The sequence below is a fragment of the Micromys minutus genome (genome assembly GCF_963924665.1).
Source record: "Micromys minutus genome assembly, chromosome: 8".
Lineage (NCBI taxonomy): Eukaryota > Metazoa > Chordata > Mammalia > Rodentia > Muridae > Micromys > Micromys minutus.
The window spans coordinates 8,417,778-8,445,598 of record NC_137977.1 but is presented as its reverse complement, the minus strand read 5'-3'; the positions used below and the strand labels follow the sequence as shown (position 1 = coordinate 8,445,598).

The 27,821-nt window shown below is 38.6% G+C and overlaps 1 protein-coding gene across 1 annotated transcript; it reads right to left on the bottom strand.

Moving 5' to 3' along the window:
• Positions 1 to 27,821, bottom strand: DSG1 (desmoglein 1; the record flags this gene model as incomplete). Its single annotated transcript, XM_080920517.1, has 15 exons — positions 1 to 1,050; positions 2,130 to 2,338; positions 4,427 to 4,499; positions 4,808 to 4,944; positions 6,974 to 7,333; positions 8,584 to 8,723; positions 9,031 to 9,290; positions 11,683 to 11,868; positions 12,153 to 12,287; positions 13,693 to 13,859; positions 14,670 to 14,814; positions 16,476 to 16,631; positions 17,774 to 17,905; positions 18,430 to 18,465; positions 27,774 to 27,821. The coding sequence occupies 15 exons, from the start codon at positions 27,819 to 27,821 to the stop codon at positions 1 to 3; spliced, it is 3,234 nt and encodes a 1,077-aa protein (XP_080776643.1).

The window sequence follows — 27,821 nt, the reverse complement described above, 5'->3', positions numbered from 1 at the left end:
CTACTTGGTATACTGTACTGTACTGTACTTTGTGATTCTACTTCGAGCCATGCTAGGGGAGGCAGATCCAACTGTCTGGCTAAAGTGATGGTCAGAGGAACTCCTCATGTGGCCAATAGTGGCTGTTCCTCCCATGCTCAACCCAGTGCCACCATCACCTACTCCAGCTCCGCTCAGACCCCTACCACCAGCACCCACGCTGACCAGACCACTGCTGCCTATGCCTCCAACCCCACCTATCCCAGCAGTTCCTGTAATTCCACTCATACCAGCACCAGAAACAACTCTCTCTGTCACAATCACGTTGTGGGCACTTGATAACTCAGGGGGCATGCTCAGGTTGCCTATCATGCCAGAAGTTGGTTGGATCACTCTTTCTGTCACAACTACATTTGAGGTCTCTCTAGGGTTAGGAATGGTTAGAGAGGTGGGTAGACTTGAACCTGGTGCTATTACCCTTTCTGTCACGATAACATTTGATCCATCTCTTAAGTCGGGTATCTCTAACATCCCATGCAAATCGGCACCGGAGATGGGGCCCACCACCCTCTCGGTCACCACTACATTTGAAGCCTGTCGGTTATCATGAAAGTGGACAGAGGGTTTCAGAGTGCCAGAGGTCGTGTAGGACTCCCTCACAGTGACATTACCATAGCCCAAAGGATCACTAATTGGCATAGGATGCTGTATGCCAGGGCCAGAGGGGTAGGTGTTCTCAGAAATTACTGTGGTTGTGCCAATATGTGGGGAGATGGGTGGGTGTCCACTAGAAAGGGGCTCTGTGCGCTGGGGGCACATCGGTTCAGTGCTCTGAGGAGGCCAAGAAGGATCAGGATCAGGGTATGAGTCTGTTTCTTTTCCCAGACTGATATCTGCCAACTTCTTAAACTTGGGCCCCAAGGTATCCAGGAAGCTTTCATCTAGATCTTCTCCAATGAAGCTGCAACAGCCCACAGAGCCTGCAGGGGAACCCACACCTTCAATGTCATAGATGAGCAAACAGTCATTGGATGGACGTCCTTCATCTTCATCCGCATACGCATAGGCTTTCTAATTTGTACAGAATACAGAATATTAGACGAAGAGTAAAAATATCTGTTTTATGGTTAGATTAATGTATCTAAATTCTTACATTTATTAGAATTGCTTTAAAAATGATTTTACAGATGCTTGAACGAGTTCAGTTCAAAGTTATTTTAGCTATAGTTCCAATACATTTTGATCTTTAAAATTTTTTTTAGGTGAACTTGCTTAAAATAGTGCACTTTGAACACAAAATTATATACAAACATCCATGCATGGTCTATATTATCAGAATTTAGGAAGGAAATACGAGTACTGTGAACAAAAGAGCTGGTGGGAGGAACTTTTTTTTCTCCAAAAGGGAAATTCAGAGTTGACAGGTGGGTCCACCCACACTGTATTTTCTTTCATTGAGGCAAGATAGATGGGGCTTTGATAATTTTTGGTAAGATGGAACAATTTGATTATGGATTCAGATTTTATTTGTCAATATCATGTAAGAAATTTATGGGTTACAAATAAAAATGCCAGACATAAAAACATAAACTCCTAGTACTGATACATTTTATAAACTGTGTTTGAAAAAAAAAAAAAAAAAAACCAACACAGCAAAGTATGGGAGAAACTTGTATTCGATTTTGAATGAGAGAAATTAGCTGCCACAGCTTCAGAGAGGTGGGGATGTTTGAATGGAATCTTGAAGGGTGTATAGAAATGTGTGTGAGAGAGGAGACATGGGGAACAACAACCAAAGAACCAAACAACCACAACAACAACAACACAACATTGCAGAGTGGATCAGAATAGCCAGTGGCTTGAGGTAATCAGCCTCCTGTGGGTAAGTCAAGCAGGCTAGTGCTGAGGGGGAGATGGGGCTGTGGAGATGGCACATGAATCATGAATATGGACTTCAAATTACAAACAAGATAGAGCCCTGCAGTGTTTAACTGGGAAAGTAAGATGCTCAGGTCAGAGTTTCAGAAACATCGATCGACAGACCAGGACAGTTGAGCATGAAGTGTAGACCACTGGCAAGGGCCTTGTGGGGACTGGTGAGAACTTGGAATGAGGTGGATGCAGGGGAAAGCATGTGCTAAAAGCCTTACCTGGCAGAAGTAACTTTCCATGAAATTCATATTGAGGCCCCCATCTCTACATTCTCTCATAGAATTTCTTCTTAATGTTCCTGAATAGTCTTGGCATATCTCAGGTGCAGCTGATGCTTTAACTCCATCCATTAGTTCAAATCCCGTGGTTCGTTCTCCTCCTCCCAGATCTTGCATTTCTCTGCCACAATATTCATTTGTATAAACTCCTACAAACATTGAAGCAATCAAATTTAATTTTTTTTAGTGTGGTATAAGCTAAAAACTAATTATCACGCGCGTTTCTTCATTCGAGTGTGCATTATGAGCACAGAAGAGATTGATATGATGCACAAAGGAGGGATAATTATAATATTACATTCAGGACAATAATAATAGATAAAATAATATTAACTAGCCTGCTAATTTTAATCATCTGCTGAGAGATTATTCTTTATGACATGCTAAAAGAAGTTCAGGGAGATAATAAAAATCTGTGGGCTCAATAGTTAGATCTCAAACTCAGTAGAGTTAAGTAGCTCCGATTCTAAAAGTTAAATAATAGTTCTAGCATACTTCTGATGTGTTTCTGGATGCCCATGGCGTCATGTAGAAGGCCTAAGAGCTATTGAATTTCAGACAGAGGCCATAGCTACAATGAGAAAAAAAAAGGTTGCTGGATTTATCTTGGGTAAGCCCTTGGAATTGAGAGGGCTGAAGGAGCCTGCTAAATGCTGAGGTATGAAATGAAAAGGTAATGAAATTAAAGGTGGTGAACAGAAGCTGGGATCACAGGAAGGCGGATGCCCATGGTCCAGCATTCTAATTGGAGTCTGGGCAAACATGCCTTTCATATTCCTATTATCCTAATGCCTTTCATGCTGCTTTAGGATTCATGAGAAACTTCATAGACTTAAAGAGAGAACCGATGCCTAGATAATATTGCTGGTTTTGATGAATTGACAGGTCTCAGGAACCAACGGCAGAGTAATGACGGGTGGGGGGTGTGACTCAGTGAGTTTCTGCTTCCTGCATGGGGAATACTGGCAGCACTAACAAGAATGGGCACACTGGGAAGAGAAATGGGAACAGTGGTCCGTTGTACAAGAGAAATACAGATCATTGAATCCAATTCTACAAAACAGAAGCATTTCTATATCTGCTGCACTTTAGAGTGTTCAAAGCAGAGGAGTAATTCTATAGGGGCTGGAGAGACGGCTCAGTGGTTTAAAGCACTTGCTGCTCTTGCAAAGAACAGGGGTTTGCTTCTCAGCACCCACATAACAGCTCACAACTGTCTGTAACTACAGCTCCAGACCATCTGATGCTCTCTTCTGGCCTCCAAGGGCAACACACACACACATATTCTGCACAGATATACAATCAGACAAACACTTGTACACAGAAAATAAAAATAACCAATTTTTATAAAAGAAGTAATTGTTGAAAAGACTAAGAGAAAACAAGTAACATTTACTTTTAAAAAAGTAAAACAGTAAGATTATTTCTACCAACAGAAGAATAAGTCATTTTTACTTCTTTTTTATTAAAGCTGTAGCTTCCTGGCTTCTGTTTGGGCATTAGTCTATATATTTGGTTCAAGAGAATGAAAGATACTCTGTCTTAAGATTAAGCAAAGAGAAACTCCCCTGTGTGTGCACAACTTTAGCTAAATGCTTTCGGAGCTTTTGAAAGTGTTTTTATCTATTTGCTTTCAATTTAAAAATTTAAACAAATGTTTTATAGGTCAATGATTATACTTTTGCTAAGAAAGAACACATTTTTTGACTGTAAAAAGTGTCACGAATGTAAAAAAAACTGACAGCAAACTTTGGGATAAGTTTCTGTACACACATACTCACATACACTCACATACACACACACACACATACACACACACATATATATGCATTATGTAGTATTTCATCTGTTAGATAATTCATGATTGCATCTTGGTATTCCTATTTATAGAGAACCTGATTACATCATCTTTCTGATGGTCAAAGGAGATTTTAAAATACCGATATAGGCTGGTCAGATGGCTCAGCTATTAACGGATAGATAGGGTGACAGCCAAAAATAAAATATACAGCATGTCAGATCAATAACAGTAGGCTTTCTTTTGCCATTCATCTCATTCACAAATCTGTCATTGAGAAAAGAATTATAAAAACACATTTAAAGAGAAAAGAAAACCAAAACTCACAACTCCTCCCAAATCCCGGAAAAACAAAAACCCTAAACAGCAAGATGCCCAACCAGAGAAAACAGGTCCCATCTTAACCACTTATGTGATTGGGAAGTTGTCTTTTTCTTACCTGAGTTGTCAATACATTCTATAATATTGGCATTACCAGGTAGCATTTGTGGCACACAGATGGTGGCGATCCCCTGAAAGACATGAGACGACATTTTCCCATTTGTAATGAGCCTTCTCTTCCTCTACTTGTATATTTTTTTATTCTGAAATTATCACAGAACTTCTAAAAGAAGATTAGGATAATTGTGAATTCTACTTAAAAGTTGAATCCCATTTTTAAGCCTTGTCTGGTGAATGCTACTGTGTTTTGAGGTACATTTGACCCCTCTTCCTTTCCTCACTAGTTAGTGTAGAATAAACAATTTCTGTCATTGTAGGGCACATCTGGAGACAGGATTTTGGTGAGTCCCTGAAGCTCATTCTTTGACTCAGCACTTACATCATGGGGTTCAGGCTGTGGCCCCTCTATGGCCCATGTGTGAATTGCTCCATCAGAACATTCTGGAACAGGTTCAAATCCAGCTCCACCACCAGAGGCCCCTCCACAATCACAGCAGATCAACAAGAATGGGACCACTAAACGAGAGAGGCGTAAGGGGTTAACAGTGCGCCACATTGAAAGAAAACACTCTGATTTTCAATGGTCAAATTAGAATTACTGGCCTGTGTGAATTTAAAATTACTATTTAATATACCAGGACAACAAATTAATAATGGTCAGACCCCAGATAATCACGAACGTGGAAACACTAGACTGCCATGAATTTCAATTTGCTTTATAGTTTTGAAATTATAAATAAAATCACACAGTTAAAAAAAGGTGATTTTTTTCCCCACCGTCACCCAGGAAACAGCAGGGACTAAAAAGAGCTGAAGGCAGGCATTAGTTCTGGTCCTTCATGCCTGCATTCACCTTTCTGTTTACACACATTTCTCTTTCTCTATTTTAAGAGAAAGAAGTCTTGTTCAATTATGAATTATTGTTAGGAAGGTTGCTGTTGTCCCCTGCAGAGACATCTTCCTATAGACATTCTCACATGAAGAGCACCACACTTTAGCAATGTCCTTTCTTTCTAATCTGTCTGAGCTCTTCACAAAATCTTTCTAGATAATTCTGAATGGAAAGATAGGAAAGATAGAATGTGTATTAGTTGAAGGGGAAAAAAACAAAGCAGGCAAGAGGGGGAAGAGAAGAAAGGAGAAGGCGAAAAAACATGACTAGCTTTGCTCTTTTTTCGAAATCCGTAAGGCAGAGAAGAAATTAAATGTACGGTTATTGGCCCGAAGGCTTATTTATAACACTGAAAGCCATTATTAGCCACACTATCTGGAGTGGACATTGACATTAGGAAAATGAAGTCAGCTGTTCTTATCATCAGCTCTTTGGTATTTAGTTTGCTTGAATAAAGCAAAGAGCCAGCTACAGAGCACGGAGGATTATCTCTGCTCTCACACAGCCCGCATTTTAGGCCGCAAGTTTGCTAGCATTCTTAAATCTTCCTTAGCTTGGTTTATTTTGATGAAAAGAATTCATTTCAAACTCATTATTTTTCTTATGGGATTTTCCTGGTTTTTATCTCTATCTGTTGTGAGCCAATATGGGTGAATTCCTATTATTTAACGCAGATCATGCTTCCTTCCTTTCTCTCTCCCTCCCTTTCTCCCTCCCACCCTCTTTCTTTTATTTTTTAAGTGTAGAGAATTCTAGAGAAAATGCTCCACTTTAAACTTGCACTCAGTGTGCCCAAATTTCTTTGTTGTTTATATGGATCTGTGTTGAGGAAATATTTTAAAAGGTGAGTTATGAAAGTCACAGAAAACCTATCGAAGAAGTAGCTAGTCACTCGTTAAGACAAATGAGGAGGGGCTGGTGCGGTGGTTAAGCAAGTGGAAGGGGTTAAGAGTCTGATCCCAGCATCTGCACAGTGACTCACAACCATCCATAGCTTCAGTTTCAAGGCATGTGTGGACCAGGCCTACGTGCTTTATGTTTACATTCATGTAGGTGAAAAATGTCTCCACATAAAGTAAAAATAAATATATTTAAACAGAAAGAAACGAAGGTAGCAAACTTTAAAAAAATTTGTACATGAGTTCTTCCCATGTACATTTTGTGATTAATCAATTAAATATGCGAAGCTTGTTTTACCACCATTATTTTGTGATTCTACATTTAGAGAGGGTGACCTCCTACATGCAGTGTCAGTGGGTATGTGTCACCATGCTCAGTTGCAAATGTCGATGCTTATATTAATTTAATGACAATGTGCAGGTTTCAAGAGGCTACCCTCTTTCCACTCCAGTTTCTGTTGTGATTTAGAGCAATAGTAAATTCCAACAGGAACATCTGATGGTCTCTCTGTATTTCTGTCCATGACTAAGGAAGGTTACTGCAGTGGCCTCAGATGTACCATAGCCTTTGCTTGTGGGACCTTTCCTCACCTAGTGGTGCTGTGAGGTTAGTAAGAACAACAGCAAAACTCAGAACAACTGGTTAGGTAATCCTTGCAAGACATATATTAAGTTAAACACCTAGACTGTTTGATTTCTTTTTGCCATATTTTTTTTGAGAGATGCATGTCAAAAGAAGTATTGAAATGCTTACATCCTAGGACTAGAAATCCCATGATGAGCAGCCCAATGCCTGCAGGACCGAAGTGAACGTTGTCTCCATTAGGATCTTGGTAAGTGCCAGTGCCTCCGCCATCGCCATCCCAGTTGCCAGTGCCGTCTTCCCGTGATCCCGTGGGGCGTTGAAGTTCGTTAGTGGAAGTAACTTCATATCCATTAGTCACTCCTTGATCACCACCACCACTGTTATTGTCATCACCACCGCCAGTGTTACTGCCACCGCCAGTGCTACCGCCAGTGCCATTGTCACTGCCACCACCACCTGAACCCTCTCTCCAGCCAGTGCCACTTAGTTCAATGATGACTGTTCCAGTGCAGGTCCTCTGAAGGGAATCTGTAACAAGGTTCACAATGGAAGCACTACTGTCTGTATTCAAGCCTAACAATGAATAGATTACAAGTCTCCACATGCCCAGCAGCTTGTAGGCTTCTGGAAATTCTCATCCTTGGAAAGCAATTGCTTCACCGACTCCGCTATCTCCTTAGCCCTTCTACTCAGTTTTTAAGCCAAACAGTGATTGTATCATTATAACCAGCGTTAACATTATTAATGGCAAAACTGTTACTGAGTAGTTTATAGTGTTGCCAGTTAGATATTTTATCTAGGTTGAAAAATCCAAGAGCATAGAAATACGTGAAACAAAAGCTAATCCATAGCACCAGCATCTAAGGGATAACCCTCTAGATTCCTTCATTATCAGTTGTCCTTGGTGGTATAAGGCCCATGCTGCCTGTTTATGGTGTGTTGATATTATCTTATGGTTCATCCTACTTCTAATGGGATTTGAGATTTTAGTTTAAATTGTATGCATGTTTTCATGCCTCAATACACCTTTAATTAACAGAGTTTCTGGTGGGCACATGATTTTATCTCAAATGGCTATTGTTTTTCTTTTCTTTAGTTACCTGCTGATTCTTGCTTTCAATAGTCACTGGTAAAGACTCAAGTGTTATCATCTTTGTTCAGACTTCTATATTCAGTGCTTTCCCAAGGATCATTGTTAGTGGGATTCTCAGATAGGAATAAGGAGAAGAGCTGAGTTTGCTTTGTGCTATTCAGTAGATATGAGGATTACTCTCTCTGACAGAGCCCCAGAGCCTAGCACAACGACTCACATTTATTTAGTTAAGATTCGGTACATACTTTGTGAATAAAGGACAAGGGATCTCTGGAGATGTGTAACATACATAATTTTAAGTCTGGTTATCCGACCTTAAAGGTTCATGCTATTTTTCCATGACTTGCTATTTTCTTTTTTAAACCATTATCAGCGGACATTGTTATCTTCCCATTTGAAGAAGACTGGGTGGCAGATGGAGAAGGTGGCTTATCTAGGAACCGACAAGCAGCAAATGATGGTACAGGACAGCTCAGCTCAACAGGACAACGTCTACTGAAAAGGGGCTTTTCAAATTCTCATGTATTCCGAGCACAGCCCCTACCGCCCCTCTTCCCTCTGCCATGTTACCCCTTCTCCTCTTCCTCACAGGGACCCCAAAAAGAATTTTTTTTCAATAAAAAATTTTAACTTGTCTGAGAATATTTATATTTTGCTTCCTCTGGGAGTTAAATAGATTTCTTACCATCAATCGAGAGGATTGTTCCTTCATATCTCTTATTAAGCCTTTGGTATTGCTCCATAGTAACTCTGTTTCTTAAAGTTATTACGCCTGTTTTTGTGTCAACAGCCAGCAGGCCTTCTGGGTTATTTCCCATCACATATCTGCATTTATAAGAGTACAATAGAGATTAAAGCTCTCTTTTTAATTGAGACATTGTAAAATTATCTTTATCAGGTTAATATACAAAATAATGTTTTTTTTTTATGTCTTTCCATGTGTTTCTGAAAACACACTTTGTCAAATATACATCGTGTTCAGTCGGTTTCCTTCCCTCCCACCCACCTCCTGCTGCCTGCCCTCCTGGCTGGTTCCCTTCCTTCCTCCAAATGGTTCTTGCTTTTATTCGTTCCCTCCCCCTTATCATGGTCCCCTAAGGTTAACATTTTAGTTTGAAAATGCCATTCTTACCTAACATTTGTGGAAGCTCGACCTGTGTCCAGGTCTGTAGCTACAAACTCCCCCACTTTGTAATTTGCCTCCATTTTACTGTTCACTTCAAATGTCTTTGAACCTGGCCGGAACACGGAGCCCTCGATGACATTTAACACAGTCACAGTGATCATAGTCACTGTGAGTTTATATTGAGAAAGAATTGACTGGTGGAATTCAGCTACATTTCGAACACCAATACCAAGCTGTACGTTCTGCATGGTTTCATAATCTAGGGGCTAGAAAACACACAGAGAATTATACTGTAAGAAAACAGGTTAGAGACATTTATCATGTTATGGTTTCAGGTATGTGACTGAACACAAATCCACATGAATATGCAGTCTAGTCTTACTTGCTGGGTATTATGTTCAAGGTAGACAGTATAAGCCTAGTAAGGGGAAAACATCTAGTTGTCTGTCCTGGATCTTTTGTTGAAAAGGTGGAAAGCATGAGCAATGAGTTTGAATTGCTCACCAAACCACCTAATTACTTAAATTCAGAATATGATTCAATTAATATATTTGCAATGCAAAGACAATTTGTGTTCAGTGACCTTTCATGTTTCTGACACAGTAGCTCTTTTTATAACAAAACATGAGTTAAATATATTAAAGATGAATTAGTTTTATCCCCAAAGAACCATCTAAAAACTGAAGTGTGACATTTTGAATGTAAATGTTATACATATATGCACACATATATGTATGTGCATGTATGCATATATATTCCTTATTTTCTTCAATTTGTTTTAAATTTATTTCATGTTATAAGATAATCAAGTTATAAGTTTTCTTATAGAAGTTGATATCCAAATCTACAGTTTGTAGAATTTACTAGAAAGCTGATGTGTTTCCCATGTACCAAATATATCTTTTCTGAATCTTTTGAATTCTCCTAGTAATCTATGATTTTGGGATTATAGAATTAGTTTTACTTAAAACTTTAAACACCAACTATAGCATATATATATATATATATGTGTGTGTGTGTGTGTGTGTGTGTGTGTGTGTGTGTGTGTGTAAATGATATATAATCATATTACTTTTTTCATACTCATAATAAAGAATTTGATGTGTGATATCATATCAGGAAGAAGTATCTTAGTTTTTAGGTAGAGATATTAAGAACAAATAGATAAGTTGAATAATTTTTAGAGTAACATAAAATTGAAAGTATTAATTTTCCTAACATTCAATTTTAGATAGTACCAGAAAAAATGAACTTAATAGACAAGGAAACTTAAGTTTAATTGACTGTGTCATTTACTAGCAATAAAAATTAGGACAGGTTGCATGCTTTCTGAGCCTCCATCTCAAATATAGATTTGATATAACCTAATTTGCAAGGGGCACTGGAAGAGCTGACCAGAAACATCTGGAAACTGTTTCAAGCAAATTGAAACAACGGTTTCAGTGAATAAAAATTTGAGAAACATGGGAGTCATAAGACCACACTTCCCTAAGGGACTGAGTCTATTGGGAATGTGCTTCATGAGGTTATTCTGGAAGGCAGACTGCAGCAGGATTAAAGATAAGTCTAGAAAGACCAGAGCAAAGAAGCTATGGGACCCCTGGGTCTACACTAAGAGGCAGAATCCTCAGGGAATGGAGGGGCCGCTGCAGGAGGGTGGAAGTAAGAGGTGGATGAAGAGGGATTGTGTTGCACTGTAAATGATTCATATTGTGTGCCTCACATACAATCATAAACAATTATTAAAGATGTAAGAAGGTTAAAAACTTCTCTCTCAGCTTCTCCTAAGTCAGATTTTCACCTTGCATTGCAGAGGATATTTTACTGAATGTAAATGTGGTGAATGGTTGATACAGAGGAGAACTAAACGAGCCTGGCCAACAGACACAATAAAATGAGAATATGAAGGTTTTATGATTCTATGATTGCCACAGTTTAATTCCATAAAAGCACACCGGCAGAATTACAATGATTAATTTTATTATCCTTGGGGGGGAATCAACTCTTAATTTATATGATAAATATTCCTAAAGCATAATTTTAGCATCTCAATGTTAACATGGGCATATTTTTTAAAAAATCTGGTTTTAAAAATATTATTTAATTATTGACTTTGAGGCTAGAGAGATGGTTTAATGATTTAGAGCACATAATGCTTTTGAGGAGGACCAGAGCTCAGTTCCTAGGATAGACACTGAGAAGCTTATAACTGCACAAAACTTCGGCTTGAGGGGATCTGATACCTCTGATTTCTGAGGGCACTATATTCATGTGCACATGCCCCTACACATATACAGAAGAACATACATGCAATTAAAATGTTGAATTAGATCTTTAAATAAATGTAAACCAAACCCCAACTTTAATGGTTAATCGTACTTTGTTGTTTGAAACCCTCTTGCAAAGAAATGCTTTCCCCAAACCTGATCTTTTGGAAGAATTGCATTGATAAAAAGAGTTTCAAAATTTTAATGCTTGTTTTTCTGAGATTCTTTCACATATGCATTTGTATTAAAGTTATTTGTATTTTACATAATTTTAAAACACAGCAACTTCTGTTATTTCATAGAGTCATTTATGAAATGCTAATATCATTTTAACTTGATGTTATGAAATAGAAAAGACCAGCAAAACAAATAATTTAAGGTAATGTCATACCTTGACAACCTTCAGAATTCCTACATTTGTTCTTTCATTCATTTCTATTTCAAACCAGTTCCCCTCATTTCCAGAGACAATAAAAAGGACTGCCTTCCAATTGTCTGAGAACTCTTCATCCAAATCAATGACTCTGATCTGCTGCAGCTCAGAGTGCAGTGCATTTTCTTCAATTCTGATGTCATACTGGAACGAGAGGCAAAGTATCAGAGCACAGCACAGGAGAGATCTATGAACCAAGCTGTCTGCGCCATGTTCATAGTTATCTATTCAGAAGCATCTCTACTTATAATTGCATACTTTATTCAAATCCACTTTTCCCACTGAGGAAACAAAGAGAAAGTGTGAGTCTATGCTGGTGTTGTAGATAGCACACATACAAGTGCATCTGGAAACTGAAAGTTCCTACAAGAACTGGAATGTAAAGAATGTAAAGTCATGGAATCTAATCCTTAAGAAGGATTGCTTACAGATGACTGCTCCAAGTATGGGATGTTGTCATTGACATCCAGGATGGTGATGCTGCACTCACATTCTGCAGACATGCCGTCTGCCCCACCGTCACGGTCTGATCCTCTCACCACAAGAGAGTACTGGCTATATTGCTGAAAAAGACACATTATGGGCAATCACACACTAGATGTAGACACTGGCTCAACATAAATCCACCATAGAAGACAAGGTAACAGAAGGTAAAATCCACAGATCTCACACCGTTCAGTACGTCCATTTCCAATGACGCTTACCCAGCATGCTCTCCAGACACAACAATGTTGTTCAAGACTTCATTTCTTATTCATTGTGTCTCCAGAGAGAGGAGAAGGGTATAAAGAATGAGACAGGCCAAAATATATAAGAGGAGAAAGATATGATTCATTAAAGATGCACGCTATGTGTAACAAGCCACTGCGTATTTAAGACAAGTACAGAGGTGCTAGTGGAAGGCAGAGAGTGGGAAATGGAGTCACTTATGTTTCTATTTTGATTCTATTCACTGGTTACTCCACTGTTAGAAGTTGGTGAAAGCCATGGGAAGACTTGTGCACAAACATAATAAGTCCCATTTCTGGATATAACGTCAGCACTTCTCTTCATGTTCCCCAGAATCCTCAGTGATTGTGGAGGGCCTTCACTTCTGATTCCCTTTCCTAGAGAACTCTATTGCTAAAATTATTTTGCTGTTAATATATTTTTGTCGGACCATGTAAAATAATCTGGGAGAAAAGAAAAAGGCTAGCCAACCATATCTTTTTTTTCTAAAGATGTTTTTCAAACAAGTAAATAAAGAAACGTAAATAACCTAAAACACACAGAGATCTGAATAGGTTCAAACAAGACAAAGTCCGAGTACTGGGGAGAAATGAACATAAAGTCCCACCTTCAGTTGAGAAGCTATTTGCAAGTGATTCCTTCTGGAAAAGAGAAAACAGCCTTTTTTCTATCAGTGCTATGCCATATATCAGCCACGGTTCAGGGCAGGGCCCATGTCTAGGAGTACTTACACAAACCAGACTCCTATGTGTGTGTGTGTGTGTGTGTGTGCAAAATTTTTACTTTATTATTTGTTTTTTGTGAGTTTGTTTTGATCTTTGATTTCTTTTGGGAGTGGGGAGTCTATTAGTGAGGGGGGAAGAGAGTGAAGTTGGGTGGAAAGGGACGTAAGAAAAATCTGGGAGGAGTTAGAAGAGGGGAAAATATGATCAAAACATATTGTTTGTAAAATGTTTTAAATTAATGTTTTAGTATAAACAGGACTGAAGAGATGGCTTAGTAGGTAAATGGACTTACCACAAACCTGACAACTTGAGAGACATCCCACCTGATACCAGGAGAGGACAACTTTGAGGTTGTCCTCTGACTTTCACAGGAATATTATAGCATGCACAGGACCACACATACAAACAATAAATATACATTTGAACACATTCTTTTAGTTTTTCTTTCTTTTAAGTACCATTACTTTAGAGCTAGTTCCTTTGAATAATAGTCTGTTAAAAGATGAAGGATTACCTCTCTGTCTAGAAAATTATTCATTGTTCTGATTTCTCCAGTTATTCTGTTGATGATGAACATTGGTGAATTAGAAGGCTCCTGTTTTATGATCTTGAAGGCTATTACTGAGTTTAAGTTATTTGGCTCATCAGCATCAGTAGCACTGAGTTTCATTACCAGCGTGTCTAGAAATCAAGAGCAGTAGGCAGAATTGGATACTGAACATTATTATAGTCCAATATGTTCCCTGTGTCCATATAGTGTGCATTTAACTCTTTCCCCTTTGTACAACACCAACATACCAATATAATAGCTCCTTTCTTCACTTCTGTCCTAATAAAAAAGACCACAGTTGAAGAGGTGCCTAGATATTACAGAAGGGTAAAATGGAGTCTGTTGTTCTGACTGTTTATTCTTTAAATATAACTTGTTTTAAACAAGATGCTGGGTTTGTGTAGGGGTGATCAAAGTTACAATGTGCAAGCTCCTTTGAGTTCTTCTTCGGAAGAATAGAGTACCAATCTGTAATACATTTTGAAATAATTGCAAAAGGGGAGTATGGAATTCTTCAGTGCTTATTGGTTAATGACTGATTAATGACAGGGGGATGGTCTTGGTCCTTTTTGTATTGAATAATGTACTCCCATAAAGAGGTACATTTCTTACCTTTGGATAGAAAATACATTTAAAGTAAGGAATTTGATCTCATGAAGTGTGATTGTATTTCAAACACATTCAGGCAGAGAGTAAATTCTCATTTCTCTGAGCCTGTAGGCACTTGCAGATCCTGTTGGGATGTAGTGTAAGATAGGAGCTAGGGTATGAAGCTTGAGCACTAATCCCTCTTGTTTCTTTGGAGTTGTTCCTGGGCTGATACTACAACTATGCTTTCTACAGTTTCTCCCAGTTGATATTTACCACAGCTCAGCCCCATTGCCTAGCAACAGCAATTTAGTCATCAACACATTGTTTCTTTAATAGTGCAGGTGACTCACTTGCATTAGAATTTTCTTCTATTTGTCCAACAAATGTATTCATTGAAAACACGGGAGGGTTGTCGTTTATATCCATCACTCTGACTCTAAGCTCCAGTGGATTCTCCAAATCTTGACCTTGTGCATTCAGCGCTCGACAGTAGATCTAGACAGGAAAGAAAAAAAAATTTGTGGCAAGGCATGTGTTTGTAACTTCTTGAGGCAAGCTCTTGGTACCACAAGATTCAGGGACACCATATTATTATCATTTCCCACTAAAATATTGACAAGAGCAACCAATAAAAAAAGAATAGGCAAATAAGAGCATAAAATGCAAGCATTAAAAACAGCCTGGTGTGTTAGATAAAAGGGATGTTGTATATTCTCTGTTTAAAAGGAAGCAGAAGAATGCCAGGGGAGGGCATTAGAGAATGTGGTCAGGGAGAATCTGAGGAGCACTTGGAAAAAACAAGTGGTATTCCTAAGTGTTGGGTAGCTGTGTGGCTATTTTATTATTACAGCTTCCAGTGTAAAGACATGTAATGTGTATTACTTCACAGATGTGTGTGTGTGTGTGTATGTGTGTGTGTGTGAGAGAGAGAGAGAGAGAGAGAGAGAGAGAGAGAGAGAGACAACACCAAGTTGTGTCTCAAATTCTGATTTGCTGATTTGGTGAATTGGTTGGGAGACACTGCACAAGGAAGAAGTCAAGAAGACAGATTTGGATTTGGAGGCTAAGTGATTAGAATAATTCTAGGGATACAGTGGAGCAGTGTGAGTTAAGGCAGCAAAAAGTCAGAAATATCTGAAGGGAGCATGAAATGTGATTTCTTTTTCAGGGCTGAGAATAAAGCCCAGGCATTTTCATGCAGTCAGGAAATGGGTAATCACTGAGTTTCATTCTCAGAGCTTTGATGGGATTTTAATAGAAGAGACTACAGGATCAGTGGAAAGTTTGTTTTTATTTTATTTTATATTTTTAATGAAGAAACGTCAACCATATGGTAGATGGAAATGGAGGCAGCCAATAGATAAGGAGAACAGGAGGGAAAAGGCAGGTCAGAGGTTAAGGCTCTTTCAGAGATAAGTAACAACGGATGGCCCACATGTCATGAGAGAGCTCCAGGAAAGCACAAAGCTGATCCTGGTTCAGACTCAGTGACGAACGTTTCTGAGAGGATGCTATGTGTATGTATGGGAGTCATCACGATAGCTGCCTTGTTTTGGGGTTAGTTGCTTAAAGAGAACTGAGATGCCACATTACGGAAGCTGTATGACAGTTTCTACTAGAAGGAATAAAAAAGAGAGACAAGGCCAGGTAAGGGTGGGTGAGTTTCTGAAGTTCATTTAGAGCTCAGATGAGCTTGATTATAATGAAGTACATTCACATGAGACTACTGGTCTCCAGGAGATCTGGCTCAGCTCTTAGCAGTGGACATAAAAGGAGAAAGAGAGGAGACATAAGGAGAGGGGAAGGACAGGGAGGGAAAGCTCTGATCTGGATGCAAAGTAAACAAGTTAATTAATGAAAAACAGGAAGTATTAATTTCCATGAATTTTTCTCTTTTAAAGCTTGAGTAAAAGCTAAAGATTTGTCCTTTCAAGCAAATACTCTAATTTGTTAAGGAGCTAATGTAAACTAGCATTTTGCCAACCTACAAGGAAAACATTTCTCTATTACTATTTCCTCATCTATTGAGTTAATGAATTAAGAAACATCTCAGAAGACCTAATATTGAGATTCTTGAAATCAAATTCTGTATGGTCTAAGATTTTTCCAAGAATAATTTCTACCTGCACATAGATATTGACACAAAGCCCACTTACAATGAAAAAGGGGGTGACTTCACGATCAACAATGGATGTTATATTGATTTCGCCGGTTTTCTGATTAATAATGAAGATTCCATAAGGTGGCTGGTCAATTCCTACTCCAGAGATGCGGTATGTCACTGGTTGGTTTGCAGCACAGTCTGAATGAATCTGTGTAAAGACACAGGTGAAGATGTTACAAGGACTATGTGATCCTCTACATGCAACGATGACTGTCTCCTTCGAGAACTGTTGAATGTGTTGTCTATGACATCACCTTGAAATTTTTAAAATTGGGAGATGTACTTGCAGCAGTAGATACATGGACACTGTAGAATTTTTAATGATAAATAGCAATGTAATAAAATAATTCCATTTCTATGTCTACCAAACGATAAAGAAACAAATGTCACCTCAAGAAGTCTTTATATACATTGTTCATAAATGTCATAACCATTCAACATTTATAGTTTTATTTTCATATTAGTTTTGGACTCTATGCTAGCTCTTGGTCTAGAGCTAGCCTTTGTAGAGAGTTTCATAATGCAGTTATCACATAATGTTGGTCTTCAAATTAAATATAACTTTAAAAATAAAAAGATTCAAAAAACATTTAAAAGTATTTTATAGTAATAGGCTATTTGAAACTTCTAATTTTGTAAGTTAGAAGGGGAAGGAAAGTACTTAGCCCAATAAAGGGTTAAAGTCTGTTTTTTTTTTCTTCTAAATAAATAGCTTACGAATATAAGTCAGTCTTACAAGGGAGTTGGCATGTATAGCTGTACAAATGGTTGTTTTTGCATCTCTGTATGAATCTATATGTCTGTGGGTATGAACCTGTGTGTATGTAGAGAGTAGGTTCCTGAGTTTGTGCTTTTGTGTATGAAAAAGAGAAGACAGGGAAAATGAGATGAGACTGAGGTTGTGAATGAGGCAACCTCTGGATGTTTATAAATATAGGCAAATAAGAGGTAACTTCTGATGGTTATCCAGCATACACAGCACATACTCTGAGCATGTTGAGTCCTCAGTCCATTTGTAGATCATGGTCTTTTTAGAGTCTAGTCTAGCAAGCATTCATGTGCATTATTTTTGCCAATGAAACAAAACCATGTTTAGCACTTTATCCAAGTACTCAGCTTTCTTGGTTTATCCCTTTATGAGTTTTAGTTTTTATATGTTGGATGGGGAGGTGCTGTCAGGCCATAACTGTTCAGTAGTGTGTAATCACAAAGCACATGGAAACTGGACTTTTCTAGAACTGCATCTTCTCCATCGTGCCATTCGAACTCATGCTGTGGGTTCACACTCACTTTGGCAATTGGGTTTCTCTTTGAGTTGTCTTCACCTTCCCGACAGGCTGCAGCGAATTTGATCCATTCTCTTTTCTGCCTTCTGATGGAATGCCACTTGATGGTACCATTTTTTGCATTATGATCTCGTACCTTAAATAGGTAAAATATTGTGTCTGTTAACTATTGCTTATTATTGGGATTCCACTGGAGATTTTGGAGGAAGAGTAATGAAGTCAGGAAGAGAAGATAGGTGGTTAAGTGGAAAATTAAGAATTCTGATAATTTTAGCATTTGCAACCATCATATTACAGTGATTTTGTATTTAGAAGAATTAAGGTTTTCTTGAGGACATGTTCTCATGGACAAGTAAACTCTCCTTTGGTTGGCTTCCTCTCTCCCCTTCTCCTCCTCTCCTCTTCTCTCCCCTCCCCTTCTTCTCCTCTCTCCGTCTTCTCCTTTCCCCCTCTCTCCATTTTTCTCTTTCTCATTTTTTATTTTCTTTTGTTTGTTTATTAAATGATTTGAGGCAGGGTTTCTTTATGTGTCCCAGGCTGACCTCTGATCCACAGTCCTCATGCCTTAGCCTTGGGGTGCTAAAATTACAAGCATGCACTACTGTGCCTGGCCCTTTTGTTTATCAGTCAGTCTGGAGAAAAATAGATTTCACATCTTACCTGGATTTGAAATTCACTGTTAACTTCAAGCACCACCTGTCAAAAGCAGTCACAATAGTTAGCTTTAAACTGTTTTAAAGTCTATATTACTCAATAAATAAAAACACACAAAATAAAAATAAAACCAAACAATATAGGCGTGGCGTAAATTAATGGCACTAAATGTTCCTTAGCTATTTCTCCTGATTAGTTAATTCTCTCTATATTAAATTGTGTGCTACTGAGCAAAGCTCTGCTTAAGTTACGCTCCAGATTTGAGTGTTACAAACAACTTGCAGTGAAGTACCAGGATATATTAAGTTATTTTTAATTTAAGAATTGCAATTATTTTTTAAGACAATGATATCCACATGTCAATGTAATGTGTCTGTATATTTGTTTAAGACATGGTAAAATGTATAATTAACAATTAAACATTTTTTACATTAATTATTTTATATTTCACTGAGGGTTAGTTTATGTGAGTGTGCAGCCTTAGGTTTTGCAAATATATTTTCAAATAAGAGATATTCAACTTCTAATTAAATTTTTTCAGAAGAGCAAAGCCTGACATCCGTGCTCACAACCAGACTTTAGCAATGATACAAAAAGCTACAGTGTAACATTAAAATATGAATATTACTGATTTTTCAACATAGTGATTAGCTTTTATAGCCAATTTCAGTTTCATCCTTAATGAAAATACAAATTTTAATTTCCAAGAAAATGTTTTGAAGAACTGTGAAAATGGAAAAGTTAAACAACCAAACATGTATCTATGGTCTACATGAGTAACATGAAGAAAATTATTACCCACAATATTATGTCAGTCACTGTAATGGTTACTATTGCCATTAGCTAGATGATAATTAAGAATAAGACAATGTGGCTAGTGAGCTCTGCACACGTATAGTCATTACAGATGCAGGAGGTCATTATATCATCTCTTTACACAGGTGAAGAACTCACACAGGGCTACCAACTTACTGCAGAATGCAGTTTCATACAGTTTAGTGTAAATATGTGTTTATTTTATAGTCAAGTTTAAGAGCATAGTTCCTCAAATAAATTAAGTAAAACATTGCCAAGAATTGATATATCATCTTTGAGAACTAAAAGTGATTTAATCTCATATTATTCATATTGAGGTTTTTTGCTCTCCTTTTCCCCCTCCCTCTCCCCCTCTTCCCCCATCTCTCTCTTCTCTCTCTCTCTCTCTCTCTCTCTCTCTCTCTCTCTCTCTCTGTGTGTGTGTGTGTGTGTGTGTGTATGTGCTTCATGTATGAATACGTGTGTCCAGGTGAATACCTATGCATATGTGCACAGAACAGAGATTGATGATGAGTGCCCTAATTCTCTTAGTCATAATTCTTTGAGATGAACCTGGAGTTAGTCTGGTGGCCAGCCCACCCCAGCAATCATCCTGTTCCATGGCAGTATGGTCACAGCACTTGTGGCCATGCTCAGCTTTTTATGTGGATGCTGGGGACTCAATCTCAGATGCTCACTGATGAGAACCAGCACACTCTGACCCACCTGGCTGACACTTCACCCCATAGGTAATGCTTATAACATTACAAGGTCACGGTGGAAGCCACACGGCTTGTTAGTTAGGATGTACAACTGTAACCTTGTTTATGGAGTTGAGCTGGACTGCAGAGCTCATGTATTCCAGGGAGTTCTTGCTGCCCGTGTTATTTTGGGCACTCTTGTCTTGCTTGTGCTTCTGGGTGTGATGAGGCTGCAGAGCTGCCTTATCTGTCTGGAAGTCATTTCTTCATAGCTCCAGCCCTGTTTACTCATTGGCTATCTGCTATTGCACTTCTCTTCCAGGAGTGGAGTGCCTGTGCCTGCAGCTTTGGGTAACTGGCCAGATGACTAAGAACTCTGCCCAGCTTTATGAAGCTAGGTCATCCTCTTTCCCATGAGAGGCAACTTCGGCAGAAGACCAAGGTTTCACCACAGAGTCTAACTCGAAATTGAATGGGTAATTAAAAAACTGCCTAGTCTGCTTTTTAAAATATAGTGTAAGCAGCTCTTTCTTTCTTTCTTTCTTTCTTTCTTTCTTTCTTTCTTTCTTTCTTTCTTTCTTCCTTCCTTTCTTCCTTCCTTCCACCCTTTTTTTCTTCCTTCCCTTCTCCTCCTCCTCCTCTTACTCTTCCTCTTTTTTCTTTTTCATTTTATCAGAATGTAGAATAAACTCATACATAAAGTATTAGGCTTTTAAAGACAAAACAATGACCTGGAAAGATCATTAGGTAGTCTAAAAGCCACACACACACACACACACACACACACACACACACACACACACACAAACACACCCACATTACTTTCTATATTATTTTCAGAGCTTTATTGCATTTGAGATGTGGGTAATCAGACCTCACACAAATGCCTTTCTAGTCCTAACATCATTCCTTGTGTGTTACAAGGATACTGAAGTATTATGGTCATGGGAAAGGCATGCTGAAATTATAGGTTTGAAGGACTACTTGGACAATAGTTGATAGGAGCAATGGGAAGACTTAGAAATTACAGGCTAAAGGTTGTTGGGTCTTACGTACCAATCAAAGCAGAGGCGAGGAAGAGCTAAGTAGATGCAAGAGTCAGTGGGAGCCACAGGGAAAGATCAAGGGAGAGATTCTGGACTGACAGGATCCACAAGGTTAGAGAACAGATGCGGTGGGAGATAAAGTGCAGGTGGGATCTCTGGGACTAGCAGTGGTAAATGTGGGCTAGAAGTGGAGGAAGAAGAATGTTGGAGGTACTGGAGAAATGGAAGATAAAGACTGTAGCCACTGAGCAAAAACCTGGCTTAGCTTTGCAATTCTGAGCTGCATCCACTCAGGCAGAGTTGTTGAAATTATGGGAGAATTGGATGTTTGTGAAGTGGAAGATGCGACAAAGAAGCAGCCTATGCCCCAGGATGCTACAGGGAACTTTGTTTAACTGGGAGTAACTGGAAAGTGGGGTGTGGAGAGCTGAGGGTGGAGTGGTGGCATTGGTTGTGAAGGGACAGAGAGGAGGAAGAGAGATACAGAGGAAGAAAGAGAGAGGGAGAAAGAGTGGGAGAAAGAGAGGGAAAAGGAGGGAGAAAGAGAGAGGGAGAAAGAGAGAGTGAGAAAGAGAGAGGGAGAAAGAGAGAGGGAGAAAGAAAGAGGGAGAAAGAGAGAGGGAAAAAGAGAGGGAGAAAGTGAGAGGGAGAAAGAGAGGGAGAAAGAGAGAGGGAGAAAGAGAGAGGGAGAAAGAGAGAGGGAGAAAGAGAGGGAGAAAGAGAAGTTAGAAAGAAGGGAGCAGGGGGCAGAGGGAAGAAAGGCAGGTGTGAAGTGGTCCCATACAGATCAGAAGAAATAAAAGGACTCACAGATGTCAAAGACCAGTCATTGAAAGACCAGATGATGTTAAAAAACTGAACTGTGTGAAATTAGAGAAAATCCTGGAGTTCCAGGGTCCATCCAGAGAATATTTTCAGTCACACAAGACAAAGATTGGCTTTACCAAAGGAGAACAAAAGATGAAGAGAAATTGGAAGACATAAAATTTCTTTCCCAAGCATGTTGATAAGAGAAAAGAGCAAGATAGAATTGTAGCATTAGGTGTGGGAATCAGGAGAAAATTTGTAGAGGAAGGAGATTCTATGTTTGGAAGTTGAGAAGGGATTTTAATTAGAAAGAAGCTTATTTTTAAAAGAGGTGTAACAGAGAGAGCAGGAGGGGATAGGCTGGAAAAAGCAGAAAGGGAGAGGGAGGATGGGGATTATGATACATTCATCAGAAAAGCACAGTCAAAGAACATTTGTCTTATGACTTAAATGGGAATGTTCTGACAATGATGGAGTAGCTTGAGCTCAGAAATAACTTTGTAATGTAGACAGCAATGGCAGTTTCCCCAGAGACATGAACGATCAAATGTTCAGCAAGTGTCCACTCTCCTGTCCACTGAAAACCTTATCTGTCTGTACCTCTGTCTCATCTCACCAACACTGAAAACTAAATTCTCTTGGAGTCTAAAAGTTGTATAACATTAGTAAATAACTAACCTCAATAAGTTCTTTCTGTCACACCTGCTTCTATGGCCAATCAAGGTTCATTTATTTAAAAGTCACAGGATGCAACTTCATGTGCAACTTGTAATGATCATCCACTTAAAAAATGAATTTTAACAAGATTTTTTATTTTATTAAAACTTGTCATTTAGATATAATAAAACTTGGCTTGAGGGCATTTTTATGAGGAAAATGTCCTATATTAATAATAGCAAGGAAGTGGCAATTTATTGAATAAAATGTCTCTGTTCACTATTAGGTACTTCACAAGCATAAGCTAGAAAAAATTGGTAAAATAGAATTTTTTTTAAAATATAAAATACCCCTCAAATAAACAACAAAACAAAACACCCATTTTATATTTCTTTTATATCTGTCTGACAAAGGCTATGATGTGGGGCTTGGCCATACTTCAGTGTGTCAATTTCTCCTACTTATTCATGGTTTGTTCATTTCTTTGACAAAGGTGTACTACAAGGGTCTAAGACAGCATGGTGGCTTTAAAGCAGTGCTTCTCAACCTTTTCAATCAACGGTCATGAGCCTTCTGGGGATCAAACAACCCTTTCATGGGGGTCACATATCAGATACCATGCATACAAGGTTATGATTTGTAATAGTAGAAAATTATAGATATGAAGTAACATGAAATGATCATATGGCTGTGGATCATCACAACATAAAGAATCTGTATTAAAAATTACAGCCTTAGGAAGCTTGAGACTGTAACATTTGGGCAAGCTTTGGTTGAAATTTCAAACGATGCAATACTACATCACACACTGTTGGAATAAGGCAACATGATTATTTCCACACTGACTTTCTTGATAGCATGTATTTTTGGAGTGTGTAGGGGAAAGGTAACTTGAGTTATTCTGAATTCCCTTTTGGTGTTACTGTTCTGAGCAATGAAACGCCATGGAGTGGTCTTGTATTGGTTGAAAGAGCTGTGAAAGACACAAAGGTTAATCAGACATGGGGCTTGCCTTCAAGTAGCATAGAGTTAAAGAGTTTCAAAAGCAGTGATCAGCTATTAATTTGTAGGAATATGATTCTAATTAGACATGTATTAAAGACTGTACTCGTGTTTGTAGAGCAATTAAGAGCATGGATCACCAGCCATTGGCATGAGAAAAGTTGGATCTATCTAAGGCCATTGCAAGTTTGCACGCCAAGCATAAATGGTACAAGTGGCATGAATCAGCACCCTGGAGGGTGTCAACTCAGCTGAAGGAGCAGAAGAGATTTACCCACAATGCCCAACAGACCAAGCTTCCTGCCTTTGTATTAGGCAATATCTAATGTCTGGCTAAGGTGCCAGGATTTTTAGCAACAGAGTCCTTGTTGAGTGCAAAATAAAGCAGGAGATGTGCAGAGGGACCAGGGTGTCAGGTGCATCTTGATTCATCCCTCCAGCATCCATGTCTTAGTTTTTCTTGCCACTGAAATGCTTTCTTTCACACTGGGACAGCCCCAGTTGCCTGGTGATGGATTTGCCCTCTCCATTCATTCATGTCAAGTTGAAGGAATACACTACTCCTAAATTGTCAATGACTTAATAAAACTGTTGCAAACACCACATTTGTGGAGATGATTTTGTACAACTACAGTTTGTGTCTCACTAACCAGAGGGGACTAGAAACACTAACTCTATTTCCTATAACATGATGGACTGAAATGCTACCCTTTGTAATATAGTAATGTACAGACAAGCATCAGGTTCCCTAGTGAATTGGCTTCTGTTTGGTCTATAGTAGCTGTTTAATACTTTTTTTACTTTTGGTGTCAGTTAACATAAATAAGGGAACTTTCAATATCTGGTTCAAATAACTTAATAAACTATGTCATAAATGAGTACCATTTTAACTCCTGCTTATACTCTTAAAAGGTGAAATCAAGTTCACATCGTGGGGTTAGTTTATTGGGCATTTAGAAATCTTGTTTTTAATTGAAATATCATAAAAAGGGTAGACTGAAGCCTACTTAAGTGGCGCATGCCTATAACTGGAGCATTGAGGAGGCTGAGACAGGAGGACATGTTGAAGGCCAGCATGGGCTACCTAGTGAGTGTGGTTAGGCTGAGCTGCAGAGGAAGATCTTGAGTCAAAAATTTGAAATCAAAGAAAATACCAAACTATGACTAGCATTATTTTCGTTAGCAGATAAAATAAGGAGTTCCCACCCCCCCCATATTCCTTTAGCTTAACCTGCAGAAGTTGCCTCTGTAGAGAGAGATGTCTTTATATTTGTGTTCTCTTTTAGAAGATTAATCAGCCCTGGCAAATTTGCAGGTCACATTCTTATCAATCACTGCAATTCTCAGATCCTACTTTCTTTCTCATGGAGGCTGAGGTATTCTCTTCATAATTGTCACAACCAACAGCAAGGATTTTCGTTATTTTCATTGTTGTACAGGTAGCACTTTTCTGCAGCAGGAAAAAAATACAATATTCCTTCCATACATTGAGATAATAGATAGATGATAGATAGATAGATAGATAGATAGATGATAGATAATAGAAGGCAGATAGATGATATAAGATGGAGAGATAGATGATAAATAGATAGATGATAAATAGATGATAGAAGGTAGATTGATTAATAGAGATAGATAGAGACAGATAATAAATGATAGAAGATAGATAGATTGATTAATAGATGGGAGATAGATAATAAATAAGAAAAAGAGGAATGAGGAAGAAGAAGAAGAAGAAGAAGAAGAAGAAGAAGAAGAAGAAGAAGAAGAAGAAGAAGAAGAAGAAGAAGAAGAAGAAGAAGAAGAAGAAGAAAAAGAAAAAGAAGAAGAAGAAGATGAGGAAGAGGAGGAGGGAGAGTCAGTTCATGCCTTCGATTGTAGTGCTGTAGCAGATATGAGCTACCATTTATCGAGGTGGATGGGCAATCAGTAGAAAGCTCATGCAACAACCTTGGTCCCTTTAGGACTAATTTCTCTGCTGTAGTCTCTCTGACCCAACTTACTAATTTAGAGAAGGCTTAAAGCATGTACTTCCACATGTGCTGTGCAGGTCATGAAATATTCCACCAACACATGGTTCTCTAGCTCTCTAGACAGCTTTGTATAAAAAATTATCAGCTTTCGCATCTAAAATATATTGGAATTTTTTTCAAATATATTCCTAACATGGATTTTTATTTGTTGACATTTAACAGTGGAGAATATTGTTTTACCCTCTTTTACTTTGGTAAAGACAGATACACTCAGTGAGGCTAGGGACGGAAGACTGAGATTGCAAAATTATCTGCTAAAATTAGCAGTGAAACTAGGATCCTCAAGACCTTCAAAGGTGAAACATTTTACCAGAAAAGTTGAATTAACCTGGAAATACTCTATTTTAAGTTGTTACAGTAAAAGTTTTCAAAGATGGGCTGGGGGGAAGGCTCTGTGGTATAGAGCATGCACTGTTCTTGCAGAGGACTGAATTCAGTTCTCAGCACCCACACCTGGATTTGTCAGCACCTGTAATTCCTGCTCGAGGGCACCCACACACCTGTGGCATACAGTCACACACACACACACACACACACACACACACACACACACACACACACGTAAAAACAGAAAGAATTATAAGGCATCTGAGAAACATGGCTTAGATTCCACAGTAAATATGGCCACAGACCTCTTTTTGCAAACCACCAAACTAATTCTCAATTCTCAATTCTCTCTCTCCCTCTCTTCTCCATGCCTAGAGAATAAACTATATATTTCTAGAAACCTCTTCCCCTAGGCAGAAAGTTCCCTAAGGATTTTAATGATAGATTTCATTGACAAATCATTAATCAGAAAACAGCTGTTCGGAGGAATTTAGTAAAATGCAGTTAATTAGAAATAGTTGTATAAACCAAGAAACAAAGACTTTTTCATAAATTCAGTGAAAGTTAGCACACAGGTGCAAAAGCAGCATGAGTGGAAATGCTACAAGAAGCCTTCAGGAGTCAAACTTATGTGAAATCAAAAGTTAAAGTATTTGATTATTTAGCAATACACAGGCATTCAATGACCTGCTGCATAATAGTCATTGCTTTAGTTTTTTATGTAGCCCAGGCTGTGACATCAACTGAGCCTAAAACATCAATTAAAAAGCATATGGAATAGCAGTCACACGTGAAGAGTGGCTTAGAACTAAAGCTACTGAGAGTCACATGTAACTAAGTATTACTACTCATGACCCCTGCCCTTTTATCATTCACTTCTGAGAATCAAACCCAGTGCCTGATGCAAGCTAAGCAAATATCCCATCATTGAGCAACATCCCCATGACCCCTCTTAATAAAGGAACTGGATTCAAACTTGCTAACGCATAGTAAATCAAAACTCTAATGTGTTGCAATATGAATCTGACATTCCAGTCCAAAAATCAAGCAAGTAAAACAAAGAAGAGCCATATCCTGCCAAAAGCTGGGGAGGGATTTAAGTAGCCCTTGTTCTCTGAGATGACATTTATCCTACTTGGAGAGAGAGTATGACTTTAAAACGTTTTGTTGAACATGAGATTAATATCCTGGTGTGGCACATGTATGAACTGTGAGAGAAAATAGTGTGGCTTGTAAGGGGGTGACAAAAAGTATTGACTTGTATGGTTTGACTAACAGGTATACAACTTCTGTGCCACATCCTAAGTGGAGGTCAAGGACAGCAACAATTACTCTTACCCCTTAATTAAGCTCATCCCATCACCTGCTATATTATTTATATAAAACCCCCATGTTCACAGTTTTTGAAATTAATGGAATTTTCATTCAAGCTTTAAACAGCAAAGAGACTTGGTGTTAGAAGATAGATCCTGACAGCATCTGGGAGGGAAGAGATTGCTCATACCGAGAGCTTCATCACCAACAGCTGTAATTCTCATGATTATAAATTCTTTCCTGGCTTTAAAACACACTGTCAGTCTGTCAATCAAAATACCCAGAGAAGGGGAAATGTTCCCATTGATAACCCAGATAGACCTGAAATATCCAGGTCAAAAGCTCCATCCCTGCCAGTGAGAATTTGAACAAACACAGCAACTTTAGGCCTTTCTTAAATTCAGTATTTTCCCAGAGTGACCAACCATTGACTGGGATGTCAGACATGGTTTGGTGAGTGGAAACTGGGACATTAATATGATCTGGAGTCTTCAATTAAAGAGAGAAACACCACTTTAAAATCGCAGTTCATAAAAACCACCTTGTCATTAACATAAACTTTTAATGGTTTAGCATAGAAGTGCCTGGAAATAACATTCTCTGAAAAGCCTGGGCTTGGCTAAGCCGTGGCTATCGGGTATAAGATGCTTTCAGCTGGATCCGCTTACCAGGACAGTGAGCAGCAGGGCAGCTCTCCTAAGGGAGTGCCAGTCCAT